The sequence below is a fragment of the Filicampus tigris genome, chromosome 3, assembly GCF_054856515.1.
Source record: "Filicampus tigris isolate MCC_2025a chromosome 3, RoL_Ftig_1.0, whole genome shotgun sequence".
Lineage (NCBI taxonomy): Eukaryota > Metazoa > Chordata > Actinopteri > Syngnathiformes > Syngnathidae > Filicampus > Filicampus tigris.
Genome location: NC_141219.1, coordinates 2,070,682 through 2,097,500, shown reverse-complemented (window position 1 = coordinate 2,097,500; position 26,819 = coordinate 2,070,682). Strand labels below are relative to the sequence as shown.

The 26,819-nt window shown below is 40.8% G+C and overlaps 2 protein-coding genes across 3 annotated transcripts in view; one reads left to right on the top strand and one right to left on the bottom strand.

Annotated features, from left to right (window-relative positions):
- rec114 (REC114 meiotic recombination protein) overlaps positions 1 to 8,442 on the top strand; it is an 11,438-nt gene extending 2,996 nt beyond the window's left edge. Inside the window, exons 3-6 of one of the 2 annotated variants that reach the window (XM_086027009.1) lie at positions 4,120 to 4,203; positions 4,424 to 4,597; positions 7,030 to 7,110; positions 7,832 to 8,442. In XM_086027009.1, coding sequence (XP_085883135.1) covers positions 4,120 to 4,203; positions 4,424 to 4,597; positions 7,030 to 7,110; positions 7,832 to 7,996 — 504 coding nt within the window. In that variant the 3' untranslated portion in view covers positions 7,997 to 8,442. Of the gene's footprint in view, positions 1 to 4,119; positions 4,204 to 4,423; positions 4,598 to 5,176; positions 5,332 to 7,029; positions 7,111 to 7,831 lie in introns of those variants that run through there. The other variant, XM_086027010.1, reaches the window with a different exon arrangement.
- nptnb (neuroplastin b) overlaps positions 7,225 to 26,819 on the bottom strand; it is a 30,529-nt gene continuing 10,934 nt past the window's right edge. The window contains exons 2-9 of the mRNA XM_086027002.1: positions 24,621 to 24,968; positions 20,782 to 20,956; positions 20,065 to 20,159; positions 16,297 to 16,430; positions 15,941 to 16,214; positions 10,408 to 10,429; positions 9,586 to 9,659; positions 7,225 to 9,489 (exon numbers count right to left, since the gene is read on the bottom strand). Coding sequence (XP_085883128.1) covers positions 9,599 to 9,659; positions 10,408 to 10,429; positions 15,941 to 16,214; positions 16,297 to 16,430; positions 20,065 to 20,159; positions 20,782 to 20,956; positions 24,621 to 24,968 — 1,109 coding nt within the window. The 3' untranslated portion in view covers positions 7,225 to 9,489; positions 9,586 to 9,598. The remainder of the gene's footprint in view (positions 9,490 to 9,585; positions 9,660 to 10,407; positions 10,430 to 15,940; positions 16,215 to 16,296; positions 16,431 to 20,064; positions 20,160 to 20,781; positions 20,957 to 24,620; positions 24,969 to 26,819) is intronic.

Genomic DNA, 26,819 nt, shown 5'->3' with positions numbered 1-26,819 from the left:
TAAGGGACCAAAAATCAGACGATTAATCGGTTATCAGAATTTTATTCTTCCAAGTATCGGAATCAGCCTGACCCCCTAAAAATCCATATCGCTTGGCCCTTATTCTTGGGATGCTGCTGATACTTTACACGTCTTGTCTTGTCAGTCCCGTTTTCACGGACATGCATTGCCATCATAAACAAGCACACACAAGCTTCGAATTTTGCAGCCATGATAGGTTGTCGCGGATTAGATTCTCGAGCATGATCACGCCATTGTTTCTTTTTATTTTAATGTCTGAGTGATAAATCAACAGTAGCATCAATGTATACAAAATAACTATAATGAATGAAATAGAATAGAATAAAAAACATGTTTAAACCTTTTTGTCGAGCTCCATGACAAATTCTGAGCACATTCTCCACTATTTTGGCAATGCACTTAAAGGGCAAGTCAACCCAAACCTATTTTTTTCAAGAATATGTTCTATGCAAGCCCACGAGTTGAAACAAGGCATTCTGATTAATAGAGCGTTTGTGGAATAAGAGTTAATCCACCCCGTTTTGAGCCATCTCTGGAGGCGGCCATTTTGTCACTTCTGTCTAATGAAAATGACATCACAACTGCTCAGTGCTCAGGTAACAACCAATCACGGTTGTCCTGTTTTCTGAAGCTGAGGGAGGACTTCCAGAGCCCGTTAGCGGTGAGGCAAAAACTGGGGGAAAAAAGGAGGTGGTGAAAGTTTCCGGCTGCTCGTGACTTCCTTGGACGTTAATCTGGGTCTCGCGAATACGTGAACATTGCCATAGTCAAATCTGTCGCAGTGCAGCAATTAATTCCGATGTTCCACATGCGCACATTTGACTGTGGAACGTGCTCATCCATGAAACTGCTTGCCACATACCTCCACTCTCTGCTCTGTAATTCACCAAATAAATTACGGCCGGGCTGCATCTGCAAATGTCATGCTCGCGATTCTGGCAATTTAGAGCGTGTCACACTTGTTATCATACTGTAGATTGCCCGCATTATTATAGATTGCAACATTTAATAACGTTGCGATTAATTAGTAATGTCGCTTTCCAAATGATGTGCCCGGTTGGGAGATATGTAAGTTTATCATCTGCAAATAAATTACAGCAAGATTGAACAAAAAAAATAGGTGGTGGCTATTTTGTGGCAGTCATAAAAATTCACATTTTTGTTTATTAAGGTAGTCGTAAAAATATAGTGGAAGTCAAACGTTTAAATGTCTCATAAGACTTCAGCTCAGTGAGCTTCCAAAGCAGGGTTTGCCAACCTTTATTGAACCAAGGCACACATTTCACTTGGAAAAATCTCACGGAACACCAATTGAGTAGCGGTTCGCACATCTACGCCGAAGTTCGGAAGTGTGGGATGAAATGTTAGCTCCGGCTTTACTGTGTGGAGTTTTGTTCCCCGTTCCTGGGTGGCTTTTCTCCAGGTCCTCTGGATTCCTCCTAAAACTGGCCAGCAGCGTGCCGTGAATGTGAGTGTGAACGATTGTTTCTCTCTCTGTGTCCTGCTGTTGGCGAAAGAAAATGGACCGGATCGTTTTAGAACTGAGATTATTTTTACACCTCAATGGCAGTGAATATTGACAATATGATGATTTTTATCCAAACATTGCCTGTTCAGAGTATTTTCATTTTAATGGCATATTTTTATTTGCAATTTGAACAATTTAAAGACCAGTATTCACAATCTTATTTTCAGACCTCAGATGTTCCACTGTATATCTCTGACCATTGTGTTTTGAAATAAAAATAAATAAATTACAAAAATCATTGCCTTTGGACAACAAAGAAAATAAGTAAATGGTCCGTATCTTGAGTCGCAGATGCGTTCAGCAGTCAGCCTGATATTCCGGGCAGACTGCGACCAGCTTTTGCCCAGGAAGTTAGAGCGTTGTATTATAGATTGGTTCCGTAAGCGCTCAGGGAAGTTTCAAATAGAGCTTAGGAGGACCTACAGGCCACACGATAAGGCTAGGCGGGAAAAGATGCTGTCAACTGTCATTTTCTGTATTTGAAAGAATAGTGTGATGTTAGTTATGGCCTTCAGAGCACCTGCTGTAGACGCGTCGTCAGCAGAATAAAATCAGGACAGCCTTTAAGGTGGCTTGACTCTGGAACTCTACAAAAGTGGCAAAGATTCCTTTTTACTTGGGGGTGGGTATATTAATCAATTAATCTGACATTGTGGAAGTGATTGATGATTAATGGCGTCTGGAAGCATTCATACCGCTATAGGATTTTGTATAGCCCTTATTAGGGTCTCTGGTGAACTGGATCCTACCCCGGCTGACATCGATCGAAATCCGGGGTACACCTTGCACGGGTGGGTCGTCAGACATTCACATTCACAGCTGCAGATTTTTAGGCTAGGCAAGGCACTTTTATTTATAGAGCAGATTCCATGCACAGTGCAACTCAATGTGCTTCAGACATGCAAAGACACCACACCTGCAAGCATTTACAAACACAACAGTTGACAACATTCAGAAGCAAAGCAGAGACAACAAAAGTATCTTACGAAAATTACCAAAACGTACATTGACACCATTTGACCACTTTAACAGGAAACTTCAAAAACATTTAAAAGTAAAGAAATGCAAGTGGATTTCTAAAATAAGTAAAAGGCAAAATAAAATTGTTAAGAGGACCTTAATTAAAGGCAGGAGGAAAAAAAAGCAACGTTTTGAACCTGGATTTTAAAGCATTTACACTCGGGGCTGACTTCGCTTCTGTTGGCAGCTTCTTCTATTTTTGTGCAGCATAACAGCTAAATTCAGCTTCACCATGTGTACTTAGAACTCTGGGCTCCACTAATTGTCCCAAGTCGGCAGATCTCAGAGCCCGACGGGGTTTATATTCAATCAGCATTTCTTGAATGTATTCAAGACCCAAACTATTCAGTGATTTATTGACCAGTAGCAGAATTTTCAAATCTATTCTACAGTTAAATGATTAAACTGATTTAAAAAATCATTATATGTGAGGAACAGTAGGGGAGGGGAAATGTGGAAAAGTGCAGTGCTTGATTAAAAAAAATAAAATAAAATAATAATAATGAATCCATTAATTGACAATGTATTTTCCTCAGGCTCCTTTAAGGAAATGTAGCCAAATGCTGCTCTCCAATTTATTTTCCTCAGGCCTCTTTAAGGAAATATAGCCAAATGCTTCCTTCTCTCCAATTAAATAAACAATTTAATCTGATTCGACAGTTTAACTAACGCCTCAGTGCACCCTCAAACCATGTGTTAGCACTGTCAGCATAGTAAATCATTACATTGTCTGTCTCTATCTCATCTCAGGTATATTAGAATGTATAGTTACCCTTTGGATTTTTACATTCAACACTTTTCAATTAGTTGGACCGACACTAAAACACTGCGTTAATTTCTCCCGAGATAAAATATTCCACCATCCATCCGTTTTCTACAGTGCTTGTCCTCATTAGGGTCGCAGATGACCTGGAGCCGATCCGATCTGACTTTGGCTTAGAGGCGAGGTACACCTTGGACTGTTTGCCATGCAGCCAATCGCAGGATATATACAGACAAACATTCCCACCCCCATTTATGGACAATACAGGGTCCTCAATGAACCTCAAATGTGTGTTTTTGTAATGTGGGAGGAAGCCAGAGTAGTAGGAGAAAACTCACTCAAGCGTGCACGCTCCACACGGAAGGGTCCAAGGTAAGATTGGAATCCAGAACCTCAGATCTGTGAGGCAAAAGTACTCAACTCTAGGCCCACAGTGCTGCCCATGGTGTACCGTCTCTCAAAGTAAATGTATTCAGAATACTACCTGTCAACAATAAACTTCAATTTGGAGCCAACAATGTCCTCAAAAGTAACTGAGAAAATGGAGACCCCTGCTGACAAACTTAAGTAACAGTAATCACTTGACCGGAGCACATCAAATAAGATGTGTTTTGTTTACTTCAGAATGGATATTATAAAGTTTTTGTTGTCGTTGTTGTTTTTTAGGTTATGGGCAATGTTTGCATATATTAATAAATATAAAAATACATGAAGTGATGCTTGCACCAGATTTAGCAGAAAGCTCATTTCCATGCGTGATCCAAATTTCCCATTTTTACTGTTGCAGGATTCGATTCCTTTGATTAGTGCCAGCGATGTTCTTAAAGTCCACCAGAAATCGGACAACCTGCTGCTTCGCAATACTGTCAAGGTGAGCTTTTTGACTTGTGGCGCCCATAAAAATGTGTTTTTATTTTAGTGCCTGTCAGTTATCGCCCTTGACATTTGTTTTTTTGCCTTATGATCTATTAAAAAAAAAAAAGAAAGTTCTACTGAGATGCTGATTTCAAAAAGGCGACAAACAAATAACAAAGCGATTATTCACGTCTCGGCTGAGATTGACAGCGGCGAGATTGAACGCGTGTCCCCAGGGATCGGGCCGCGTGATCAGGATGCAGTTTGACGGCAGGAACAAGGCGCAGGCTATCAAAGAGTGCTCAAGTGCCGCAGAAAAGCTCCGGGAGTATCTGCCTGTCAACACTCTAGATGATGCCCTGCCGCCAAATAATCAGCCCCCCACCGATGTCCCTGCCCCGGCGACACAGGTGACCCATTTTGCAATTTATTTAATTAAAAAAAATGAAACAACATTTTTGTAATAACACTGGTCAACAGCAGATTTTAATCAGAGATGACTGTATGGGTCCCCAAACGTATTTTTGGTGCTGATTTAAAAAAAAAAAAAAAAAAAAAGAAAAAAATAAATGCCTTGACTTTTTTCTTTTTTCGAGCGCATCAGGTTTTTGAGATATTTACATTTTTGGGTTTTTAAGTTTCATCTATAAAAGCTGGCGCAATATGGATTTGACCATGCGTTGTCATTTATAGCTATGAAGAAAAAAAAAATTACGCCTGTTGTTCAAGTTATGAAATATTACTGAATTTATTACATATTATTGTCTAATTCTATTCATATTAAACCTGATGTGCTAGAGAAAAAAACAAGGGCAAGCAAATTCGGAATCAGCACAAAAAAATCATCTAGGAGATTTTATTTGCATTTCTGATGGAAACATTTTGTAAAAATGTGTTGACCAGTGTAATTGTGCAGCGGTTCCTCAAATGTTGTATCCAATCACTTCCATGTGATATGGTTGACTTTCGGTTCAACATTTCCCATTCAGATCAATATTGACAGTCCAAACTGTGGCCATAATCAAACCGTACAGACACTGTTTGAAGTAAGCTCATTCATTGTCATACAAGTATCAGCGTGCATGTACCCGGAGAAAATGCATGCAACAAGCAGGTTCTGATCTGTGCGGCTGACGTGTTAACCACTCGTACACCCTGTTGCCCAATCAATTGCTCATGTAAGCTCTCAAATGCACGGCACCAGTCACACAAGATCCAAATCAAAGAGTCCTTTTGTTCACATAAAAAGGACATGGCCTCAGACATGGCTTCGTCATCCGCATGACTAATGGCCAAAATTTGCAACTAACAGGACATTGAGACACTTGTTAACGCTGGACAAAAGTACTCAGACATCGCTGGACTCTTTGCATCTTTTATTGAGCCTGCTTACTGTACTTCAGAGGGGTATTCGTCTTTTCTTGTCTCCAGGAAAAAAAAAACCAGCCAAGTGAAGAAGTAAAACACCCATGCAGTTAACTCATTCACTTCCATTGATGAATTTACTTGTCTTTTCACAGTCCAGCCATTCAATCCCAGGAATTTATTTATATTGTTTTCAATTTTTTTTTTCAAACATTAGGGTAAAAGAGGGTCTGAAAATGTCTGGCAGTGAATGACTTAATGCCTTGATGCTGTGGTCTAATGAGTCATGCATTATTTATTTTTTTTTTCAAAACATTTCAAAACATTCCAAGGCATATTTTCCTGAAAATGCGTGTCAAACATCAAATGGTCTTTAAGGTGTTGCGCCTTGGTGGTACCACTGCACTTACTTCAAACTGCTCATAAGCTGGTTTACGATGGTCCCAACCTATTTTGAGGTTATGAACTCCTCATGTAGTAAGAATATGTGCTCATGCAGCACAAGAAGGCACGCTCAGTTTCCGCCGTACTTGCTGTTTTTCATTTGATTCTCTTATGCTGTATTTATAGCCTAGAAGTATTACCCATTCAAATTTTTACTCTAATTAGCACTTGATTATTGTTTTAGCTTAGGTTAGGGATGGACGACTCAGATGCTCGGTTGTAAACCAAGCACAATGGGTTTGCTTTTGATGCATTCTAATTAGATTTCTGATCATATTCATTTTGTGGTGAATGCATTTGTAATCATTTTTGTTTTTTCAAACAATGATTTTGAAATAGTAAAATACTGACGCAAACTGGATGTCTCCTAGTGGTGATACTATGGGGACCGTATCTGACAGCTAATTTATCAGGATTGCCTCATCTAGGTCAGTTTCATGGACTCGGACACCAGATGGCGCTATTTACAATACTGTCAGCTTTAGAGGTCACATTGCTTCCAGCAGCTTGAGAGACTGATGCAGTCTGGTCTTGACTGTCTCGCCTAACTGCCACCTTATATTTATTAAAAGTGAACCATGAGCTACTATTGAGATATTTTATTTCCTGATTACTAATATTGACCTTGCCAACGTGAAGATAACATGCAAAACCCAGTGCTAAAAAAAAAATAAGATCCTAAATCACATTGACACAGTAAGACTTTTAGTAGATATTGGTTTTATTTTGGAACACCTTGACTGTAATTGTTTTAATATTTTAAATGTATTTCGATCTAATGCTGGGTTGTAAGATAATTCCACGTGAGGGGATGAGACATAAAGATGCGCATCATGCCAACAGAGTGGAATGTGACCTTTTGGTGAACAGACACACCAGAGGAGTTCCCAGCGCAGATGAAAGAGTTTGGAAAAGGGGTGGCCAGAGTGGGATATTTTTCAATTAGTAATGAAGCCAATTGATTGGACTCTCTACTTCTGGAGCGTCGTGCTGAGTCTGGTCACATCCTTTTCATTTCGTTTTGTGTTTGAAGCCGTGTGCGCAGCAGGGTGAGGCGGCCGGAGTCGAACCAGAGGTTGTCCGTGGATCACTGTCCATCAAGCGTCTTGCCCAGGTATTTTATATAAGTCATCTTCAGCTGCCTAATAGCCAACTACAGGATGGGCTGGCCAGTATGGCCTTTAAAAAAATGTAAATAAAGTAAAACTGATTTTTTTTTTGCCATCTCTCATTTCTCACAAGATCTAGGGAAACAAATTACGGTTGTATTTTGTTTCCCGACTTGCATTAAATAAACATAATGGAAGATCAGATGAAAGCTCATTGTCCGTTTGTCAAATTCCAATTTTTAAACAAGAAACGAGAGATGGTTCGTTCCGTTCAGCGGAGACTGCAACGTTGTCTTCTAGCGGACGGATGGATGGCCTTTCCACATGTGTGAAATCTTTAAACGGGGTGACGTTTGTCCCAAAAACAAATGCGTGAATGCACGTGCCGACTGATCTACAACCGCACATTCAACAATTCACATGCAGAATTGAATATTTACAAATAATAAGTGCTCACGCACGTGAATAACGCGCATATGTTTGTGGATCTCAAAAACACGTGAAAATCAAAATTTCAAAGAATTTCTCCCCATAGAATTCGCCCCAATCAAGTAGAAGATACGGTATCCTAGACAGATGGGTTACGCTAATTTAAAAAAAATGATGCCTACGCCATCTCTTGTGGGCAGGACATGGTGTCAACGTCTGATGATCATTTGGAGGATTTGCCTCAAATGAGGTTTTCGGGGACCTGTTATACTGATATAAGCTCTTGAATTTCATTAGAACCTCTTGGGAGAGACGCCTCTGGTGCTGCCTGGGCTGCACCGTCACGCATCTTCAGAACCCAGAGACCTGGCCGCCTTCGTGCGCGTTTGTCTGTTGGATCCCAGCTTCCCCGCTTTGGTGGAGCAGGTGGAAGGCGAGCTGAGGAAAATACTCGAAGAGTGAATCATCATTGACAACTGAAGGCAGAGAAGAGGTCAAGTCAGCGCTGCGCTTTTGTGTTTGTTTGCTGTTTTTCCCACGCCGTTCCCTACGTAGGAGTTCACTCGCTTTGCGCTGCCAATGTCAACAGCGTGACCGTTGTGCATTAGTACTTAGGACATTTCAGATTGTTGATTAGATTAACACGGCTTTAACAAAACTCCAATTCCGTTTGGATTTTTTTTTTTCTTTTTTATTCAGAAAAAAAATATTGGTCTTATTCATATGTTTGATCGTGGCTATATACTCTGGTCCCTCTGTTCACACATCAATTCAGGTCCATTTCCCAGCGCAACACACATCATCATACATTGTATTGAAGGGAGGAGTCATGCAGCTACAGCAGTTAATGTCGCTATGCCAGCGTCCAAGGGATCCCACGATATTAAAGCTTGACTGATTAAAACAAACTGCCCTCCATTTAATCTATTCAAGGATACATTTTGCATAGGATTATAGCCATGCTATATAGTCAAAGAAAAATACAAAATAAAAATAATTAAATTAGGAAATGTTAAAAAAAAATATCTTTTTTTTTTTTTTTTTTTTAACAGATTTCCTATCATTTGAACACTCATACTGCAACATATACAAGACACTCTAAGTTACTCTCAAAAGGAAATTAAGGTTGTACACATACCATTGATATTTAGTTTGATAAACACACATTTTCTGTATTCACTCTCCATTAAATTTTAAATACTGCCAGTCACTGAAGCCCTCGCTTCACAATAAAAGTTCTATTAAAAGTGGACTTGTCACAAAATCAAACATTAAATGAACATGATATGCTGTACAAATGTTCAAGAGGAAAAACGACACACATATATACGTATATATGTATGTATTTATGTGTGTGCGTGTATATATATATATATATATATATATATATATATATATATATATATATATATATATATATATATATATATATATATATATATATATATATATACACACACACACACACATTTTATATCTATATTTATATTATTTATATAAGGATGACTCTATAAAAAAAAAAACTTTTGGGATGCAAAACAAAAGCCACACGAGGGATAACAACAGAAGATGTCTATTCTGGGTATCCTATTGCGTAATTATTTTGCATGCATTTACATGATATGTCATACAAAAGGGGACTGGGTGGGGTGGGTTCGGCTCATCTGAGGGCCATGATTAAAATCAGTTAAGGAGACATCAACATCACATTGGGAAAAGAATGCGTACACCTCTGCAGTGATTTGTAGTCACAATTCGTCATCCTGACATCTCCACGCGACAAGGCATGCTTTAAGACTCCCCACTCTGCTTGCTCTTTGCTGCCAGTGTTATGCTGATATTGTTTCTTGTAAAAAGAGACCAGATATGCTTGTATTTATTTTGCTCTTCCTCAAGGTAGGCCGCAACTCAGATGCTGCCGTGTAGCCCAAAAACCTACAGTTTCACCATCTCATCTGTGAAGAGAAAATCAAGAGAAGGCATGACCACGGATAATCCTCGGCAGCACGTTCTATATTTAGCACCCGCCATCACTCTCCACAGTGTCTTACTTGAGTCGATTGCTTATTTTGTGTTCCTTTGGCGGACATTTTTGTCTTTGTGGTTGTTTGTAGAATTGGTTTTTCTGGGAAAGAAGTAAGTAGGGTTTAGAAAACATGAAGGTAAAACAAACAAATAAAGGGGTCAAATCACAGTATGAATTAGTGCATTTTTGCAAATAATGGCCCAGCGTTTTTCTTATAACTGCAGATAAGGGAAGCATTTTTTAATCCAGTTTTTTTTTTTAATGTAAAATAAGTTTGGACAATGCTACTATCTTATTTATATGTCCCTCAAGGGAAAGTGGTCTTTAAAGCAAAAAAATAAAAAGGCAGAGAACTGCAAGAAATCAGGCAGACTGGGCAGCCCCCCGGAACACAACATTGCCAATTGACCGCATAGGTTAGACCTAGTCGGCTAAGACGCTGCCAGCACTTCACAAAAGATCACCTTTAATATTTCACAGGAGTATAGAAGATGTGGTAAGGCTCCACACTGAGAGACTATTTCTGTTTTGGTTTGCGACAGAGTTCAAATGGGCATTGGTACATACTACACAGTATAATGTCCACGTGTGAACTATTATGTCCGAATGGAGTCCATTACGGTTACAATTAGTTTTTCTTCCTGATGTGTGGAAAAAAAAGGCTATTGGAAAGTGGGATTTAAAGCTAATACTGTACATACAAAGGCCTGTTAAGGATTAATTCAATAAATGATTTTTCTTCTTGAAGCCCCGAGCTTAACACAGCAAGCTAATTGGTCACAGTATTTATTTGAGGGATGGCCACTGTTTAAGGAAATACTGTATGCGTGTAGGTCTGCTGACTTACATTGGTCCAACTGGCTCATCATCTTTGACGGGGAGAAGAGGGAATGAAAAACAAACAAAAGAGACAAACGTGAGATAAAGGTAATAAAAGAATGTCGGCCAAAACTACCACATCGACTTTGCACAGGTAGCTATTTCACTGAGGCATAAAAAGGGGGTGGAATCCACTTAGAAATGCTCCAAAGTTTCTCAATAAAGGCCACCGAATTATTCAAGCGTGAATGTTTGCTGAGAGAACAGATTGCTTTGAATGGTGGTGTGACACAGCCGTGCACTCGTGATAAGCTCTGAAGTCACAAAAGTCAGCAGCGTTCTTTGCACAAACTGTGTCAAATGAAAAGGATACATTTGAAAATCAGGCTTCTTGGAAGACGGTAAAGCTGCACAACTATATTAGCGTGGTAATACGGCCGGCGGTGACATCATGTTTAAGTAGTGCAATTTGACAACTCTGCAATGGACCCTTAAAGCGACCGCAAATGCAATTTTCACCCTTGGGGTTGCTTTTCATTTTCAGACTGAGCGTAAGTGTAGGAGGCTTACAGATGGCTCATTCGAAACTGCCTTTTAATTACAGCCAGCAATATTACAGTGATATTTTTTTTTTTTTTTTTTTTTAAAGGCAAAAAAAATCACGATGAGCTATTGTGACCGATTTGGCATGATAACACGGATCTTTTTGGAGCTTCTAGCAGCATCAGAGTGCTTTTATGATTTCCCTACAGCACGACACAGTAAGAATCTCTGCATTTGTTGCTGCTTGTAATTCATTCATAAAAGTAAATCATTTTTGAATGAGAATAGTCATTCATTCTTTCAACAAGCAACGCATTCTTATTTATTTATTCTAAAGGCCGTCATTTCAACATCACATTGAGAAACAATTGACAGTATTTACAACGAATGTGTCAGGCCATGTTTCCACCAAGGGGAACAATTTGAATCCATGTTTCCCGTGCAGAATGGCAAAAGATCTGCTCGCTATGCAAATACAGTAGTATGACGTCAAAGCAAGTGAGAGAATAAATGCCGTGGTTCAGTGCAGTGAACCAGTGAACAAGAATCTCCAGGATTTTTATTTTTTTAAATAATTTTTTCCTCCCATTCTGTTAATTCTATTGTAACACGAACGTAGACGGCCATTTCTCTGTCAGCCAATCATTGATTAGCAACGTATACTACTATGGTCGACACCCCAACTGAGGAATATAGTTCACTCCTGCCTATTCGCAGTTCCGTAAAGCAATTACTCTCGGGTTCCGCTGTTAGCACGGCTTGGTTCCTATCCCTTACAAATAGCTGGGCTTTACCGTACGGACAATTTGGACAACCCCAGATGTTTTAGGGGCTTTTTATCATGGAAATGCAATAAAAATGCATACTGTGCCCTGATAATCAATTCATTGAACCATAAGGTATCTGTCAAATATATGGAAGTGATTTTTTATTAATTGTGTCCTGAAGTAACTGAGGCAAAATGGACTATATGACATGGCTGCAACCAGCAAAGGTACAACATTTAATTGCTCTAGTTGCTCTAGCCCAGGGCAAGTCTAGCTTGAGGTGCGGTCGAACTCTGTGTGGAGGCAGATTAGAAAATAGAGCCCTAAGTGTCACCTATAGAAAGTTGAGTTACTGTACATCCGTGCGTCAGTTCCCTTCAGTCTGAAGAGATTTGAAAGCACATCACTGAATTTTGTGTATTTGTGCAAAACAAACTTTTCTATTCGTTTTACATTCTGCATTTAGATCTTCAAAAAGCTCTTGATATACGACGTGACGTATCATACATTTATCATATGTATAGCTCATAATCGCTGTTTTGCGATGTTATACGATCAGACCGTGAGTTACTCCTCGATTCCGGTCCCTTCATTTATTGTTAATTTTCCGCATTGCCAATTAAGTACATTTCGCCAACTCCCTATTGCCAAGCGGAACCTTCTAACTTGGTGGAAACGAGGCGTATCGTTCCATTTGGTGCCCTTGACGAGGTGTTTGGTGTTTGGCATACAGATGCAAACGTGTCACCGGGTAAGTAAACAGCCACATGCAGTTCCAAAGTCTCAGATCGGCAGCGTTAGAGCAGCATTCCATGGCGTTAATGTGAAGCAGAGTAGTACAGCAGTCATTTTGTTAGTCATCAAACACGGCGCTGCGATCAATTGCGGCAGGACGTCTTTCTGCATATGCCACCGTTTTCTCACCTCCTATGCATACGCCACACAAGCTGTGTTTACTATACTGCCTCTGCAAGCACATGACAACAGATTTTTACTGTGCGACAGTGGTAACAACACAATTACTTTTCCTTACAATGTATGTTATTTCACAAATGATTTTTTTTTTTTTTTTTTTTTTTTTTTTGAGGGGGGGGTTGTTTTACCAAAATGATCACACAGTAAAAATTCCAAGCAACTAGATTTGAAACACAAGGTATAAATGCGAGCCTCTGCCTCAGAGCCCCTGACTGTGGAGCATGAGACGCGTTCAAATACAGCAAGTCATAATGCACGCAGACGGGGGCCAAAACCGGCGGGAATCTGGGATGCTAAAAGGAGATTTTAGAGAGGCTGTGCCTCGTGAGCCGAGAGTCCTCGCTGCTGATTTGAATGGCATAAACAGCAAATATAATCCACCTTAATCGCTTCATTTTTTTCTGCTGGATGAAACCAACTGGAGGCCGTGCACACACTTTACTCGAGCTGTGCATGCATTGATGCGCGCAAATGTTTTATTTTACCAATGTGTTTTATTACTTTGTTGTTCGTCCCAAGATGATAGCAGATTGTTAACTGCAACATTGTGTTATTTTCAGAGAAGCAAATATTACTTAAAAATAGATCATAGATAAATAACATTCATTTTTAAGATATTGATCCTGGCGACTATTATTAGCAGTTATTGAGTACATAGAGGAGATGTGTTTTATATGTTTTATACTTGCAGTTCGCCCCACACTCAAAAAGTCAAGGTGACTTTAAAAATATTTTCTTTTCAATAAAATCTTGATGCAATCAGAAGTAAATTTGCACCACATAACACAGATAATGCGCATTAATCAAACTAAATCCATCAATCCTAATTCCTTCAAGGATACATGTAAAGTGTTATCCAGTTTAATACAGTGAAACCTCTAAGGCTGTTCACAATCTGTTTTAGAAAACTGGTTGACCCCCATTTTGTTTGGATTTCAATCAAAAACAATTTTCACATGGGAAATAATGGGAATGTTTTCTGTTTGAGGGTGAAACTGTAATTATTGTACAATATTGAAGTAACATTTCAACATTAATAACAACCACATCAAACACGAAAGGTTTCTGATTTCGGGTTCTGTTTAATGAGTTTCTCCGTCTTTTCTTGTCATCCCTTTGTGAGAATGATACTTGTCAGAAATGTAGTTTATTTGCCGCCACAGAGGCGATGATTACTGACTAATGACTGACTATTAGGAGCGACCCTAGCAATGTGTTTAGCTGAACTAGTAGCCAGTTGAAGATCATTGCTAGCTAGCTTGTGCGGCGTAAGTAGCACTAAGCTTGCATCGACCTCCGACTTTCCGTGTTAGCGGACGTGAGTGACACCATGCCAGTCCAATAAAGCTTTTTGGGACGTCTCAGCGCTTGATTCTCAGTTTTGCAATTTAATGTGTTTTGATGAGGCGCAAAATGCAAATTCAAGCCTTGAAAATCTAAAGAAAAAAAAGCTAAATGCACGCACAGTAAATCATTTGACGCATGCATGAATTTTTCCCCAATGATTATGGTTGAATTGCAAGTCATGAGACTTTCAGCTTTAGAGGTTCCACTGTAGTTTTCTTTTCCCCAAAGACTCGCATGCACAGTTGTGACCAATCCTTTTGTGCTAAGTATGATTGCTACCTAACTTTATAACTGAACTGATATAAATACTATCATAGAGATGTTATCACTCTCCCGCTGTCAATTTGCAGCTGATGAAAGAAGAGCGCCTTCACGTCTCACCAAAATATAGCTGTTTAATATTCCTTACACATTTGCCGGAGTAAATCTTCTCTGTTTGCTTTAAGACAACAACAGCAAGATGTAGCCCGAAGCTTTGTTTGGGCTGTATTAGAGTGTTTGGGTGCCCCACTGTGATCCATAATGACAGCAGGGCCTGTTGCAATTGTGTTTTAGTATAATGGGGCCGTAGTCGTATGTTGAATTTTGAAGACGATAAAGTCACATTAGCAAAGGTTAGACATAACCTTTGTTGACTCAGGGGTGCCTTTGGGGTTTCAAGACATTTTCAAGCGGTCACGTCCTCCTCTGGATTTGGGCTCCACCGGAAGCACAAGACAGTTTTCCTTTGTGGTTTAATACATTGAGAAATGTTATTTGAATTTCAAATCAGTTCTCTGTTTGTTTTTTGGGTTTTTTTCATCAGCTTGTCTTTGTTCTTTCTTTTGTAATCAGATTTCACTTAGATGAATAAGACATAATGTTAAATCTCAGCCTGTAAGATGGTTTCCTGAAGCTTTTTGCTGCAGGGATGAGTGTGTTAATACAAAGTTGTGTTCGCAGGCGTTGTTTACCTGCCTGTTTACAGTGTGTCCGCCCACACTCGAACCCAGTTTGTGCCATGCGGCAACACAGAAGGCTTGCAAGGGGAGGCATGCAAAGCATTTTTCGTTTATTTGCCGGAGCACTCGCATAAGCTAATATTATATCGTTTGAGGAATATTGAATCTCTGGCGGTAGATCAAACATTTCACAAACACAGAGAGAGAGCCAAATTCACACTTGAGGTTTTGGGGCAATGGACAGTAGGCTTGTTAAAAAAACAACTGATATAAAGACATCTCTAGGACCATGCAGAATCTCTCACTTACCACCCATTTAGATTATGGTGCCATTTCGAAAGAAAGGGAAGGGAAAAATAGTAACCAGTTCAGTTACACATCTGAGGTGATATGTACAATATATTATCAACACCATTGTTACCATTGCTTTCAGTCAAAGGAACAACACCTCCTCAAAAGGTTAGTTCTCGTTTACCTAATGTGAATCCATAAAGGTCATATTTGCATGCGTCTAGCACGGGGATCACGTGAGGCAATACTTCCGCTTCCCCTTCGACACATTACGTCTTGAGGAAAGTCATCGATGATACTTGATACTTGTTTGCTCTTTTCCAAACAATATTTGAAATTTATCCTGCAAGAACTGCGCATTTGACAAACCCGAATTTTAACCTGTTAAAACAATTGATTAGCTCAGAACATGTTCAATAAAAATTAATAATCTCAACACGGATGACATAGCAAGATCGGTCATGTTTAAATTTGGCTTTCATCTCATTTTGGAAAAGAACTCTTCATATACATCGCGATGTATCGTAGATCACGCTTATCAAGTAATTGCTCTGTTGTAATTTTATTGTATCGGTTCGCAAGTTATTCCGACCCCTATTTCGAGCAGGACCTTTGTCTTTCTCATTGCAAACACACAAAAATAGCAAAGAAATGCAGTAAGCAAATACAGATTACAGTCGGAAATGACGTCGCTTACCATCAATAATGTCATCTGGCCTCTTTCGTTTCTCATACACCACGATGATGACTACGAGGATGATAATTTCCGCGAGTACGCCCAAGAACGGCCAAAGCGGCGCGAGATGGCTTCGCACCCGTAGGATGGTGATTTCGGCAGTTGTCCCGATGGCATTGGATGCATTGCACTCGTACTTCCCGGGATCCGTGTCGATATCAAGGTTTATGACGTTCAGCTCTGTGTAGTTTTCTCGACTTGTGATGAAGAAGCGTCCAGTGGAGTTGTCAATGTCCTGAAAGGGATAAAGTGCTTCATTCGTGTCAAAAATACATTATATTAAAGTTAATCTGACAGTATTAATTGAACTGTCTTACCGTGGAGGAGGTCCCTTCCATTTTACGCCACGTCCAGGTGGGATGCGGATACCCAACCGACTTGCAGTAAAGCATTCCGTTTTCCCCCTCATTTTTATTTTCACTTCGTTTATGGCTGGTGATAACAGGTTTTGCTATGAAAAGAGATACAAATCAACGGTTAACTCAGCTCAGAGAAGTATGACACGCGACAAAAAAAGAAGACCAAGTTATAATACAAGGTGTGATTAAGTGTTTTGGTTTGCAAAAATCCCTGCAATGAATAAGATTACACGATAAAAAGGAGAAAAACAAATCAAGGTCATGAGAGTGAGGGATCGGTAAAGTATTAACACCTCCAGATGTTCCAATTTAAAAACTCCAGAGTGAATTCCACAAAAGAGATGCAATGCCAAAGAAACAAAATAAATTGGCTCTGATTAATGAGCACTGGGATAATGTCTATTCAAAATAGAAAAAGTCACTGAGACCGCCAAGTCACAACAATCTGTCAGTAGAACAGGTGAGACTCTTCATTTGACTCTTTGCGCCGTGAGAGGATAACCACTCTGCCGCTAATCCCCCAAAATGACAATAATTCCTTCCATGCAATTAAGCAGGATGAGACCCCGAGAATTTTTTTTTTCAGCTGCACATGGATAATGGGGGGGGGGGGGGGGGGGGGTATGAGCGCTTTGGTGACATCACCCCCACTCTAATTATGGAGCCCACGTGCTGCCCTGAGCAGAGGAGTGGCCAAGCTCATTTGCGCCTTATCCCTGCCTTGTATTATGTCAACGAGTGACTGCGTGGAGACAGCTGTCCAAAGTGGCGCCAAACCAGCAGAAACCTCAATTTCACACTCCCGCAATTATTAAACTGTTTGTGCCAGGCGGAGATAAAGAGCGTGGACTTTTGAGGAGGTCATAGCTGTCAGAGAGGAGAAATATGCATTAGGAATTCACCGGATGACTGAGAGACAGTTAAATTAAACCCTCTATTGGCAGCTTTGAATCTGATCTGCTTGTGATGATACGCGGGACTGTCCAAAAGTCTTTGGCCTACATTAGCTTTGTTGTTAAAATAACCTTGTTCACAGCAGACATTTTGACATCATATATAAAATGATCGGACAGATACAGTTAGTCAGAAATTGTTTCTGCTATTTCCGTTTAAGCTTTGGTGGTGATATGTGATTCCTTTATCTTCCTGAATCATAACGGCACCTTCAATCTTTCTTTCGTCATAAACCAGGACATAGCCTACGAACTAACGAACCAGATGAAGCAACAAACAAAAGTAAGGTAATTTGCTATCTGTGTACCGGGTATATGTTATGATAGCATGTTAGCATTTGATCTAGTCTCGTTATCCTCTTGAAATAGTAACTAACTACAGTAAATGAAAACTTAATTTTGATCGGCTATGGCACTTTTTTTGGGTACTTTTTGATGTGACTTTCTTGCTATATGTTAGCATAGCAAATAATAGCACCTTAAAATTATACCCATCTCGGTAGACACCAGCAACTGTCTTTTGAGCCACACCATGTCCCAGTTTGACATTAAGGGTTGAATATTCTCCCCAGAACCAGGATGTAGCCTACTAACTAACGAACCAGATTTAGGAGCAAACACAAACTACAGTTAAAGGTACCATCTGGATACGGGTTCATATTACTATACCAATTGTTAGTATTTTAGCTTTTCATTTGCCAGTCTTGCTAGCCTCTTAAAATATTACCGGGCAAACACATATTGGGTACGACACCTTTGTTTGTTTTAATAGCATTCCTGTATTTTGTTGTCAGCATCACAACTATGACTTTAGCATGGTATTGCTATTGATAATGAATTAAAGATGGAATGCTCCGCGAGTAAATGTCATTATCATTCGGCAGGTTCGGGCTTTTTTTAGGTACCAAATGTGGAGTGGCAGTGAGCTTAGTATCGCAGACAATAAACTCCCGTGCTGCAACAGAGATGGCTGGGACAGGATTCACAGCCTTAATCCTACAACATCACAGAAGCCTCCATCTGTTGCCTCTAGAGCTGAGTCCTGCAAGGATGATTGTGCCAAGGACACTGTAGGCGAGGGATCTCAACAATCGGCTGCCAAGAAGTGCAGTGCAAAGCTGGCTAGCATAAGTGCGGGCTCGCTACCTAGGTCACAAAAGATTGCAAACACTTGGAGAAAATTAAAAAGAGCATTTGGGGATCGTGATGAAAATGTTATCAATCCGGCAGTAGATTCTTCGAACATTGATGAACATAAAGAACAAAGTCATGCACTCTGTATCCAGTTAAAAGACTGACTTTCTCTCCAGGGGGACATATAGAAAGCCTCAACAGTCACATGCCTGCAGCCCCAGCTACGGCCAGGACACTTCTCTTTGAACGGACACGAGTCCCGTCAGCTCTCGAGCCAGTAAAAAGCAGAACACACACACATACTCATCACCCATGTTACGCAATCAGGCAGCGCTCTAAGACAACCACGGAATAAGAGGCAGGGCATGCTCAGTATGCAGCCTAGCCATGTCACAGCAAATTGGCTTATGTACCGCACGCAGGCAAGCTTCTCTTGAACAGGGTCTTCACTTGCCCTTTCTCAGAGAAGATTCCCTATTCAAGGCGACGGCTTGGCTGTCAGCTCGTGTGGTACAAGCATATGAGTTCGCTTGGTCGGTCAGCTTTTCGAGCACTCTTTACATAACCCGTTAATCAGTCCTTTGATAACCGAGTTTTCAATCACACAATCACAAGAGAGCTTCTATTTTGACAGAGTAATGCCCTGCAGGATAGCTCCGTGTTTGCATGTCTGCTGAACATTTGCGGTCGCCTGTCCATTTTGTTAAGACCGTCATCTGAGCGAAAGCCAAGAGTGGCAACAGCCTCGGGAGAGCTTCCTGTCATAACCGTTGCACAGGATGAGTTCAAACATCTTTGTCAACAAGGAGTCACTTCACACAGCCTCGGGTTGTTAACTTTTCCAGGACATCTTTATCTTGCTACGGTTCAGTAGGAAACCAGCGATGGTCTGTCCATCCATTCATCCATTTTCTATACCGCTTGTCCTTATTAGCGTCACGGTTGACTTTAGGCGAGAGCCTTGGTATACGGTCGGCAGTCAATCGCACAGAAGCGATGGCATGTCGAAAGCTGCAATCGAAGCCAAGAAGTTTGGCTGTTGTTCAGTAGGTCACAGAGTTAGTGGCCAGCACGGCAGAAGGACAGAATATCAATATCGCAATGTATCATATCGTTATCTCTTGCAGGACAATATTAATACACCGGCAGTCCAGACAAACAAGATTTCGAGTTAACGGACTGCGCGCAATGAGCTAGTTTGCAGGCATTAGAATATGTCATCACGCCGCACAAGTTGGTACGCTCAGCTATAATTATGACTACTGATGCCACAATGTACTTATGATTGTTTTTTTCTTCAAACACAGACACTGTTGCATGTTATTATAATTATTAGGAGTGAAATATCGTGACAATATCATCGTGAGATACTCTGCAATTCCCAGCCCGCCGTTGTTTGACCGAAGGCTCTTTTCTGTTGGCCCTTGCATTGCGCAATACCCTGACACAAAGATGGCGTCCCGACTCTGTTCTTACTCTCATCTACAAAGCCAGAATATAACCTGCATCAGCTTTGTTCCCCATTCCACATTGGTGGCATTAATACAGAACAGTGACACAGGCTAACAGGCAAGGAGCTTGAGTGACATTTGTGTCACTGACATCACAAACGTTCAGTTACGCATTACAAGAATCTTACCTTTTACTTCAATTGTTGCATTTGCATTGGGAGCCATTTCGAATGTGTATACACACATGTATTCCCCAGAATCATCTGCCCGTGGTTTACCAATTCTGCAACAAGACAGAAAACGTTAATCCCATACCTTAAAGCTACCAGTCACTCAAAGCAACAAAGTAAACTACTACTAATTAGTTCGAATTACAGTAGCGAGGCCTGTGAGGACCGGAGAGCCCGTAGTGAACAATGTGTTGGCATGACGCTGAATTATTACAGAGCTGCAGCTCAGAACTCTGCAGGCAAGACAACCATGGGCATATTAGCCGTAATCTTCTGAGTATCACTGATGTAATGTGACAAGGAAGTGACCAATGGGTCCTATCTTGTGGCTACGGAGAGTCTGTGGTTTGTCTACAGGGGCGACAGTGGCTTTGTGCGCCATTGGTGATCCTTTGTGACAGTGCAAAGTTAAAACGAGTTGGTACCAAAGGCCAGGGTTGATCACTTTTCCTACAAATTAAGTTCAAAATCAGACATCATGTTTTGCTTGTCCAAAGATGCCAAATAACACAATTTTGAGTGGGAAAGATTCAGCTAAATATCAGAAGGTCTACTGCCAGAAAGCCAATCGGTAAACAAATGTTGCCCTCGTCTTGACACGGTCAGATAAATTTTGGACCTGTTAGTTGACTTTCCATTAGTATTTTCTGTAATGCCCAGCCCTCTAAGCCACACCTGTAGGCTGTGCTCCTATGCTCGGTCCGCGTGTTGGCGATCTCCCTTCCATTCTTCACCCAGAAGCTTTCCGTGTGCGGGGTGTGGGCGGTGGTGAGGTTGCAATGTAGAGTAACCGGTAGGCCGGGGGACTCCGCTGGCAGGATGATCTGATCAGAGGCATTGATCTTTGGTTCTGCAAGACAGAGACAGTTCAGGCTTATCACAGGAACGGGGCTCAGTGTACTTCTTGCAGTATTCGTCGGCTCCCCATAACAACCAAATTGGTTGTATGGTTATTGTGTGGGTTGACAGTCATAATTTGTTCCGACTTTTGAACAAATTCGCCGTACGTCCCCACTGCTGTAATGGAACGCTGTCATAAACCGGGTATCACCGTAAATGGGTTTGTGATGTTCATTATCGTAGTATATGCTGCTGTTTAGCCAAATTTTCAGTGGAAATGAGCTCTAAACTAGATGTAACATGAAACACATCACTGACATTCTACATTAGCGCTGTGCTGCACAGTTTTGCCCTCAAAGTGACAGAGATCCCTGGTCACGACATGATTCATTTCTCAAGGACATTCAGGGCAGAGTCTCCTCTGCTCTGCCTTGATTGGGAGGCTTGCTTCCAGGGAAGACCCACCTCGGCGGCCATCAAACTCCTGAAGGGAGAGGAGTAGAGCACCCGAACATTGCGACGCTACTGATTCCTGCAAGGCTACGAGCCAGTAGGCAAAAGATGACGAGCTAGGGACTTTTATTAGCATTCACAGCACCATCTTTCTGCACTGCTGTATGCACACTAGCTACAGGGAAATTGCTGCCCCTCCTCCCTCGCTTCTCCCCCCACCATGCATGTTCTATTAATAGCATGTTCAAGACATGCATACAGACACAACGTGAGGTACATAAATTAACATTTGGCTACCTCGGCAGAGTGGTCCACAGGCAATTCACGCGGAAGGTTGTTATAAGGACGCCCTGTCAATAGCAAACGCTGAAGACTTTATCTCTATGTAGGTGATGCATGAAGCTAAAATGTGCCTATAAATAGGCAGGGAAAACAGACTCCCTCCTCTTCCCCTGTGTAACACTATTTTCTGGATAAAACAAAATCCAAATATTCCATTAGTACTTGTCCTCATAAGGATAACTGGTGAGCTGCAGCCTCTCCCAGCTGTGTGGGCACAAGGTGGGCTGCACTGGTACACCCTGGACTGGCAGCCAGCCAACTGTAGGGTACATGTAGGCAAACAACAATACACACTCACGTCCTATGGGCATTTTAGCATCTTCAGAATACCTAACGGATGTTTTGGGAATGTGGGAAGAAAATCCATACAGTTACGGGGACAACATGCAAATTTGTCAGAGATTTTCCAGCAGAGATTGGAAGCCTGATTTCCTGACTGGAGTGCAGGTGTGCTGTCCACTATGTAACTGTGCTTTCTTAAACAAAACCTATTAAATGAAAAGGGCTGAGACATGTAGAATATCGGGCCTCCCAAGCATTTGGTTGTACCAAATATTCGAACTGCTTGTTCCTAACAGTCTTCAGTTACAAAAGAAAATCAGGCCCATTACAAGCTTATTAAGTCACACAATATGATCCTTCTGAAATGCAACTACTGTGATCTGAAGCACAGTGTGACTCACTGAAGTGAATTGAAGTGGCACTCCACTCAAAATGTGACAGTGTATTATCGCATGTCAAGTCAAGTACTTGTAATACTCACCCACTGATGGCTCAAAAAGAGGCTAGAAAAGGCACTGCGTGTAATGTCATAGCACTGACCGTCCGGAATCTTTGTCAAATTTACATTGAGAATATCTGCTTGTTTGTGTCGTATGCCTCTTGGAATTTTACAGTATTTTCGATTCCAGAACAAGTTTGTAAGAGCAATGGAAAAGTAGTGTGGATCCTCTAGATACGTCCAATTCCATGTTCATAAATGTGATAAATGTGCCTCTAAGGTTGTCTGAAATCCCAGTTAGAACTGGACAAACTCATATGAGACTTTGGTACACCTGAAACTTTAACTTAGTTAGCATCTAAATGGAGGAGCTCCGCAGTAACTCAGAAATGGAACTAGTATTGTAATGTAGGGTCTCTTTTTGCTGCTCAATACAAACAACGAAAGAGGCAATAATTATGGAAGAACTGAATGTATGCTCCAAATTGAGCTCTGTTTAGTCTCAATGTGAAAAGATTCCCTTCTGAAGGACAAGCAGTAATCCGTTTGTAATTTTATCTCTGAGTAATTGACCATCACACACCATCAAACGGTGAGTATATGGTAGTTGAAAATGTTTTAAAAAGTACCTTCTATTTCAATGTTATCCATTACGTCATCAAAGGATGAGTACACAATTGATTGGTTTTAACATTTTACTAATTGCCACGCTTATTTGCACACTTATGACCGTTACAAAAGTTTTCTTTCAAATGTTACTTAAAACATTGTTTCTGTAGTTATTAATGTTATTGCGATGGCAACAGTTTGACCCTAGATTGGATCAATACCATGTCTGTTATTTCGTTTGTGGAAAAAAAAACATTTTAAAATAGAACAAAGTAGAGGTTGACCAGCATCATGGGACGGATAATTTCGAAATTAGAAGTTATTTATTTATTTTATATATATATATATATAAAATGCAAGATTGGATTACTGGGAAGTCTTAAATAGCTAAACGAATTATTGTATCATTAGTCAAATTATTAAAATATAAAGCTTTATGACCGCAGATTGGGAAAAATAAAAATAAGATGAACCAGCTGATCTAGTTTTAAGACTTCCGCTCAACCACCAGAAGTACAGATTTGATTTCAGCCCGTTATTGGGTTCCTTGGATGAAACTGCATACTTCTTAAGTAACAACAGAGTGTGTACATTTTCAATCGATGGTATACTAAAAATAATCAACTTTGCTAAAATCAAATGATGCCGATATAGAATCCAGATTTGTCAGAAGGCCTGGCAAAGATCTGACACCTTTACAGCCTCTCTGGGAGAAGCTCACGATGACTAACAACATTCAAAATCTCTCTGTGCTTCAGTGGGCCGAGCGGCCAAGCATGCACAGATTAGAAAGGTCCACTTGCCATTCACTTTGTTTGACTGTTTGTGTGAACAAAGCAGAGAGTTTAAGGACCTAGGTGTAATGTCATTACCGATTCACAGTCAAACACTTATTGGCCGAGAAGCTTACACCATGTTCAGACAAGTCCAGGGAGACTGTTTCATAGAAATAAAATATGTCTCATCCGAAGGTGAAATGAGACACCCGTTGGGTTATGATTCTTTTATAGGATCACCACCAAATTAGAGAGCAAAACTGTGATATCGTTTTTCTAGAGAGACTGAACGCCAATGTACCTTTGTGTCATCTTACATTCCCAATTAAACTGGGGTAAAAAGGCTGCAGGGAAAATAAAAGTTATTTAAGAACTATGATAGCATACGGTTAAAGACAACAACCCAAGCAATGTCAGGGAAGCAACCAAAACAACAGTCACAGTTACAATCACAAAGAGTGTATTGATTAAATTAGCGCTCAGAAGAGAAGCCAGTGACATGCATAGGAACAGTGTTTCCATGTTTGTGGTCATATGCAACGAGATATTTCTAGGATTATGGGAGAGACACGCTAATAATGAAACCAAAGCAAAATGAAACGCTAGTATAAGAACTTTAGAGGGAACATTTTATATTGTTGCTGTCCTACGACAATCCGTCTGTCACACATCCTAGCAAGACGATCACATTTTACCGCACTGAAAGAGTTTACAGGATGGAGTGGTTAGGACAGAAGATTACAGGTTCATTCATCAACTGAAGGACTACTCACTCAGTAGCACTGAAATGGTGGCCTGGGCCCGAATCCAGGTGATGGCGGGGTTTTGCCGCAGGTCATTTCGCCTGGGGTCATTGCTCGCCCGGCATTCGTAGGTTCCGGAGTCTTCCAGCGTGAGGCGCGTGATGCCCAGCACGCTGACTCCGTTGGCGCCGTAGGCCGTGTTGATGGACACTCTGCGCTTGCGGGCTCCGTCCCACAGCTGCTTGAACGAGTCTGCTCGGTTGATCTCGGAATACCACCACTGGATCTCTGGGGTGGGGTTACCGAGTACGTCGCAGTAGAGCTCAAATGTGTCCCCGGTGAGCTTAGTCTCGGACATCGGCGACTTCACAAACCCAGCTGGAAACAAAAGAGATCAGGAGGGTTAGAGCGGTATGTAAGGGGAGAAAATACCAAGGGAGTGTGAAGGAAATGCAACGTTATTGGAGTACAGCTTGGAAAAACAGCAAATCGGGCAAAAGAAGGAGACCCAAATCATTAGCAACTGTTAAAACAAGTTAGTGTGTGATACAGTTGAGAATAATTCCAGTGTTAGCTAGTAGGTAAAGCTCAAAATCCTCATTATAGATGTTATTTCTATCACTCCCTCCATCCATTTTCTACAGCGTTTGTCCTCATTAGTGTTGCGGGTATCTGGAGTCTGTCCCACCTGATTTTGGGCAAGAGGCAGGGTATACACCCTGGACTGGCCATCAGATACTCTATGTGCTATCACAGGGGCTTTTATTTCCGCACACAGAAAATGCATCGTGGACACTGTAATCTAGTTCAGTTCAAAAACATTTCTAAATGTATCAACTGTCTCTCTGCAGTTAAATTGGTATTTGTATTGCATCTTCATTGTAGGAAAAACATGTATTCCAATGGGACATTCGAGGTATTAAATACATAAACTAGCCTGCACAGTTAAATCACAAATCAAGCGTCTATTAACAGCACTTGACAGAAAATACCACACATTGGTGGTGGGGGGAATGGGATAAAATTAATCTCTTTTAATCCCGAGCAGATACTGCTGTGACAGCAAAAATGAGGTCAACCGACCTTCAATTTGGATGAGCAGGACATTCAAGAGCTGTTTTATTTTTATTTTTTTCCCAAAATCTATTTGAAGAAAAGTCAAACCGCCACCACCTCCCTGATAGACCGCTCAATGACTGACACTTTGGAATACCATGAGAAGTAGTATTCCACTGGGAACCACCTCCCTGCCTATAGGAAACGCTGCAGTATTGTTAACGAAGTGGCATCCCATCAGTGTTACTGGCAAAGCTCCACATGTAGCAGCGTGTGTGCTTGGGCTTCCTTCACGCGCTAGTTCCACATCGGTAGTCAGCCCAACAACACACTGACAGCCCTAATGAACCTCATCTAATGACAAATCACCTGGACCACAGTTACTCTTCTCAACCTCCCCCGAAGCCTGTCAGCTGTAAACAAAAGAAAGGGAAAAAGAAACGACCTTGAGTTAACGTTGTCCTCGATCGGTAGAGGAAATTGGAGCAAAGCTGCTGTTAAACTGCTGTTTTGGTGTTGTTTTTTTTCAAGCTCCACCAGATTTGTCTGGGCAGAAAGTGTATTGGAGTAGTCATAGAGCAAGTTCATTTACACTTTAGTTACTTTTTTAAATGGTTTGATTCTTAGTCATTATTCTTAGGCTAGATAAAGCACGTAGTAAGGTATTTCCCGTAATACAAACCTTTTTTTCTGTGAAAAGTACATTCAGAGTAAGGGTGAGATTTGGGGGAAAATTCTGTCCCGAAAGCCAGAAACTATTGCAAGTGCAAAGTGCACACAGAGATCAGAACCCGGATCTACTGACTGCACTGCCTCGATTTGATTTCACTCTTTTTTTTTTCAGTCGATTTTCTCCCCCAAACTTGTGATCTCTATCATCTGGCAAGTTGACTCGAACAGAATGTCAAAACTCCAGCCAAAAAATTTCACATACTTAACAATACATGATTTTTTTTTACTTGGTAACCATAGTAACAGTTCTGTTGCTGAAAACATGCTCATGACTAATCACCAGATGGAAATGAATTGGATAGAAGGGAGGCAGAAATTATGAGAAGAATTTAGCGGGAATTAAAATAAAACAACTATGTGTCGGAGGATATTCGGCACAATGCGAGCTTGTGTGCGCGATGCCTCCAGTTATGCAAAGTGATTAGCATTTGTTTCTTTTCT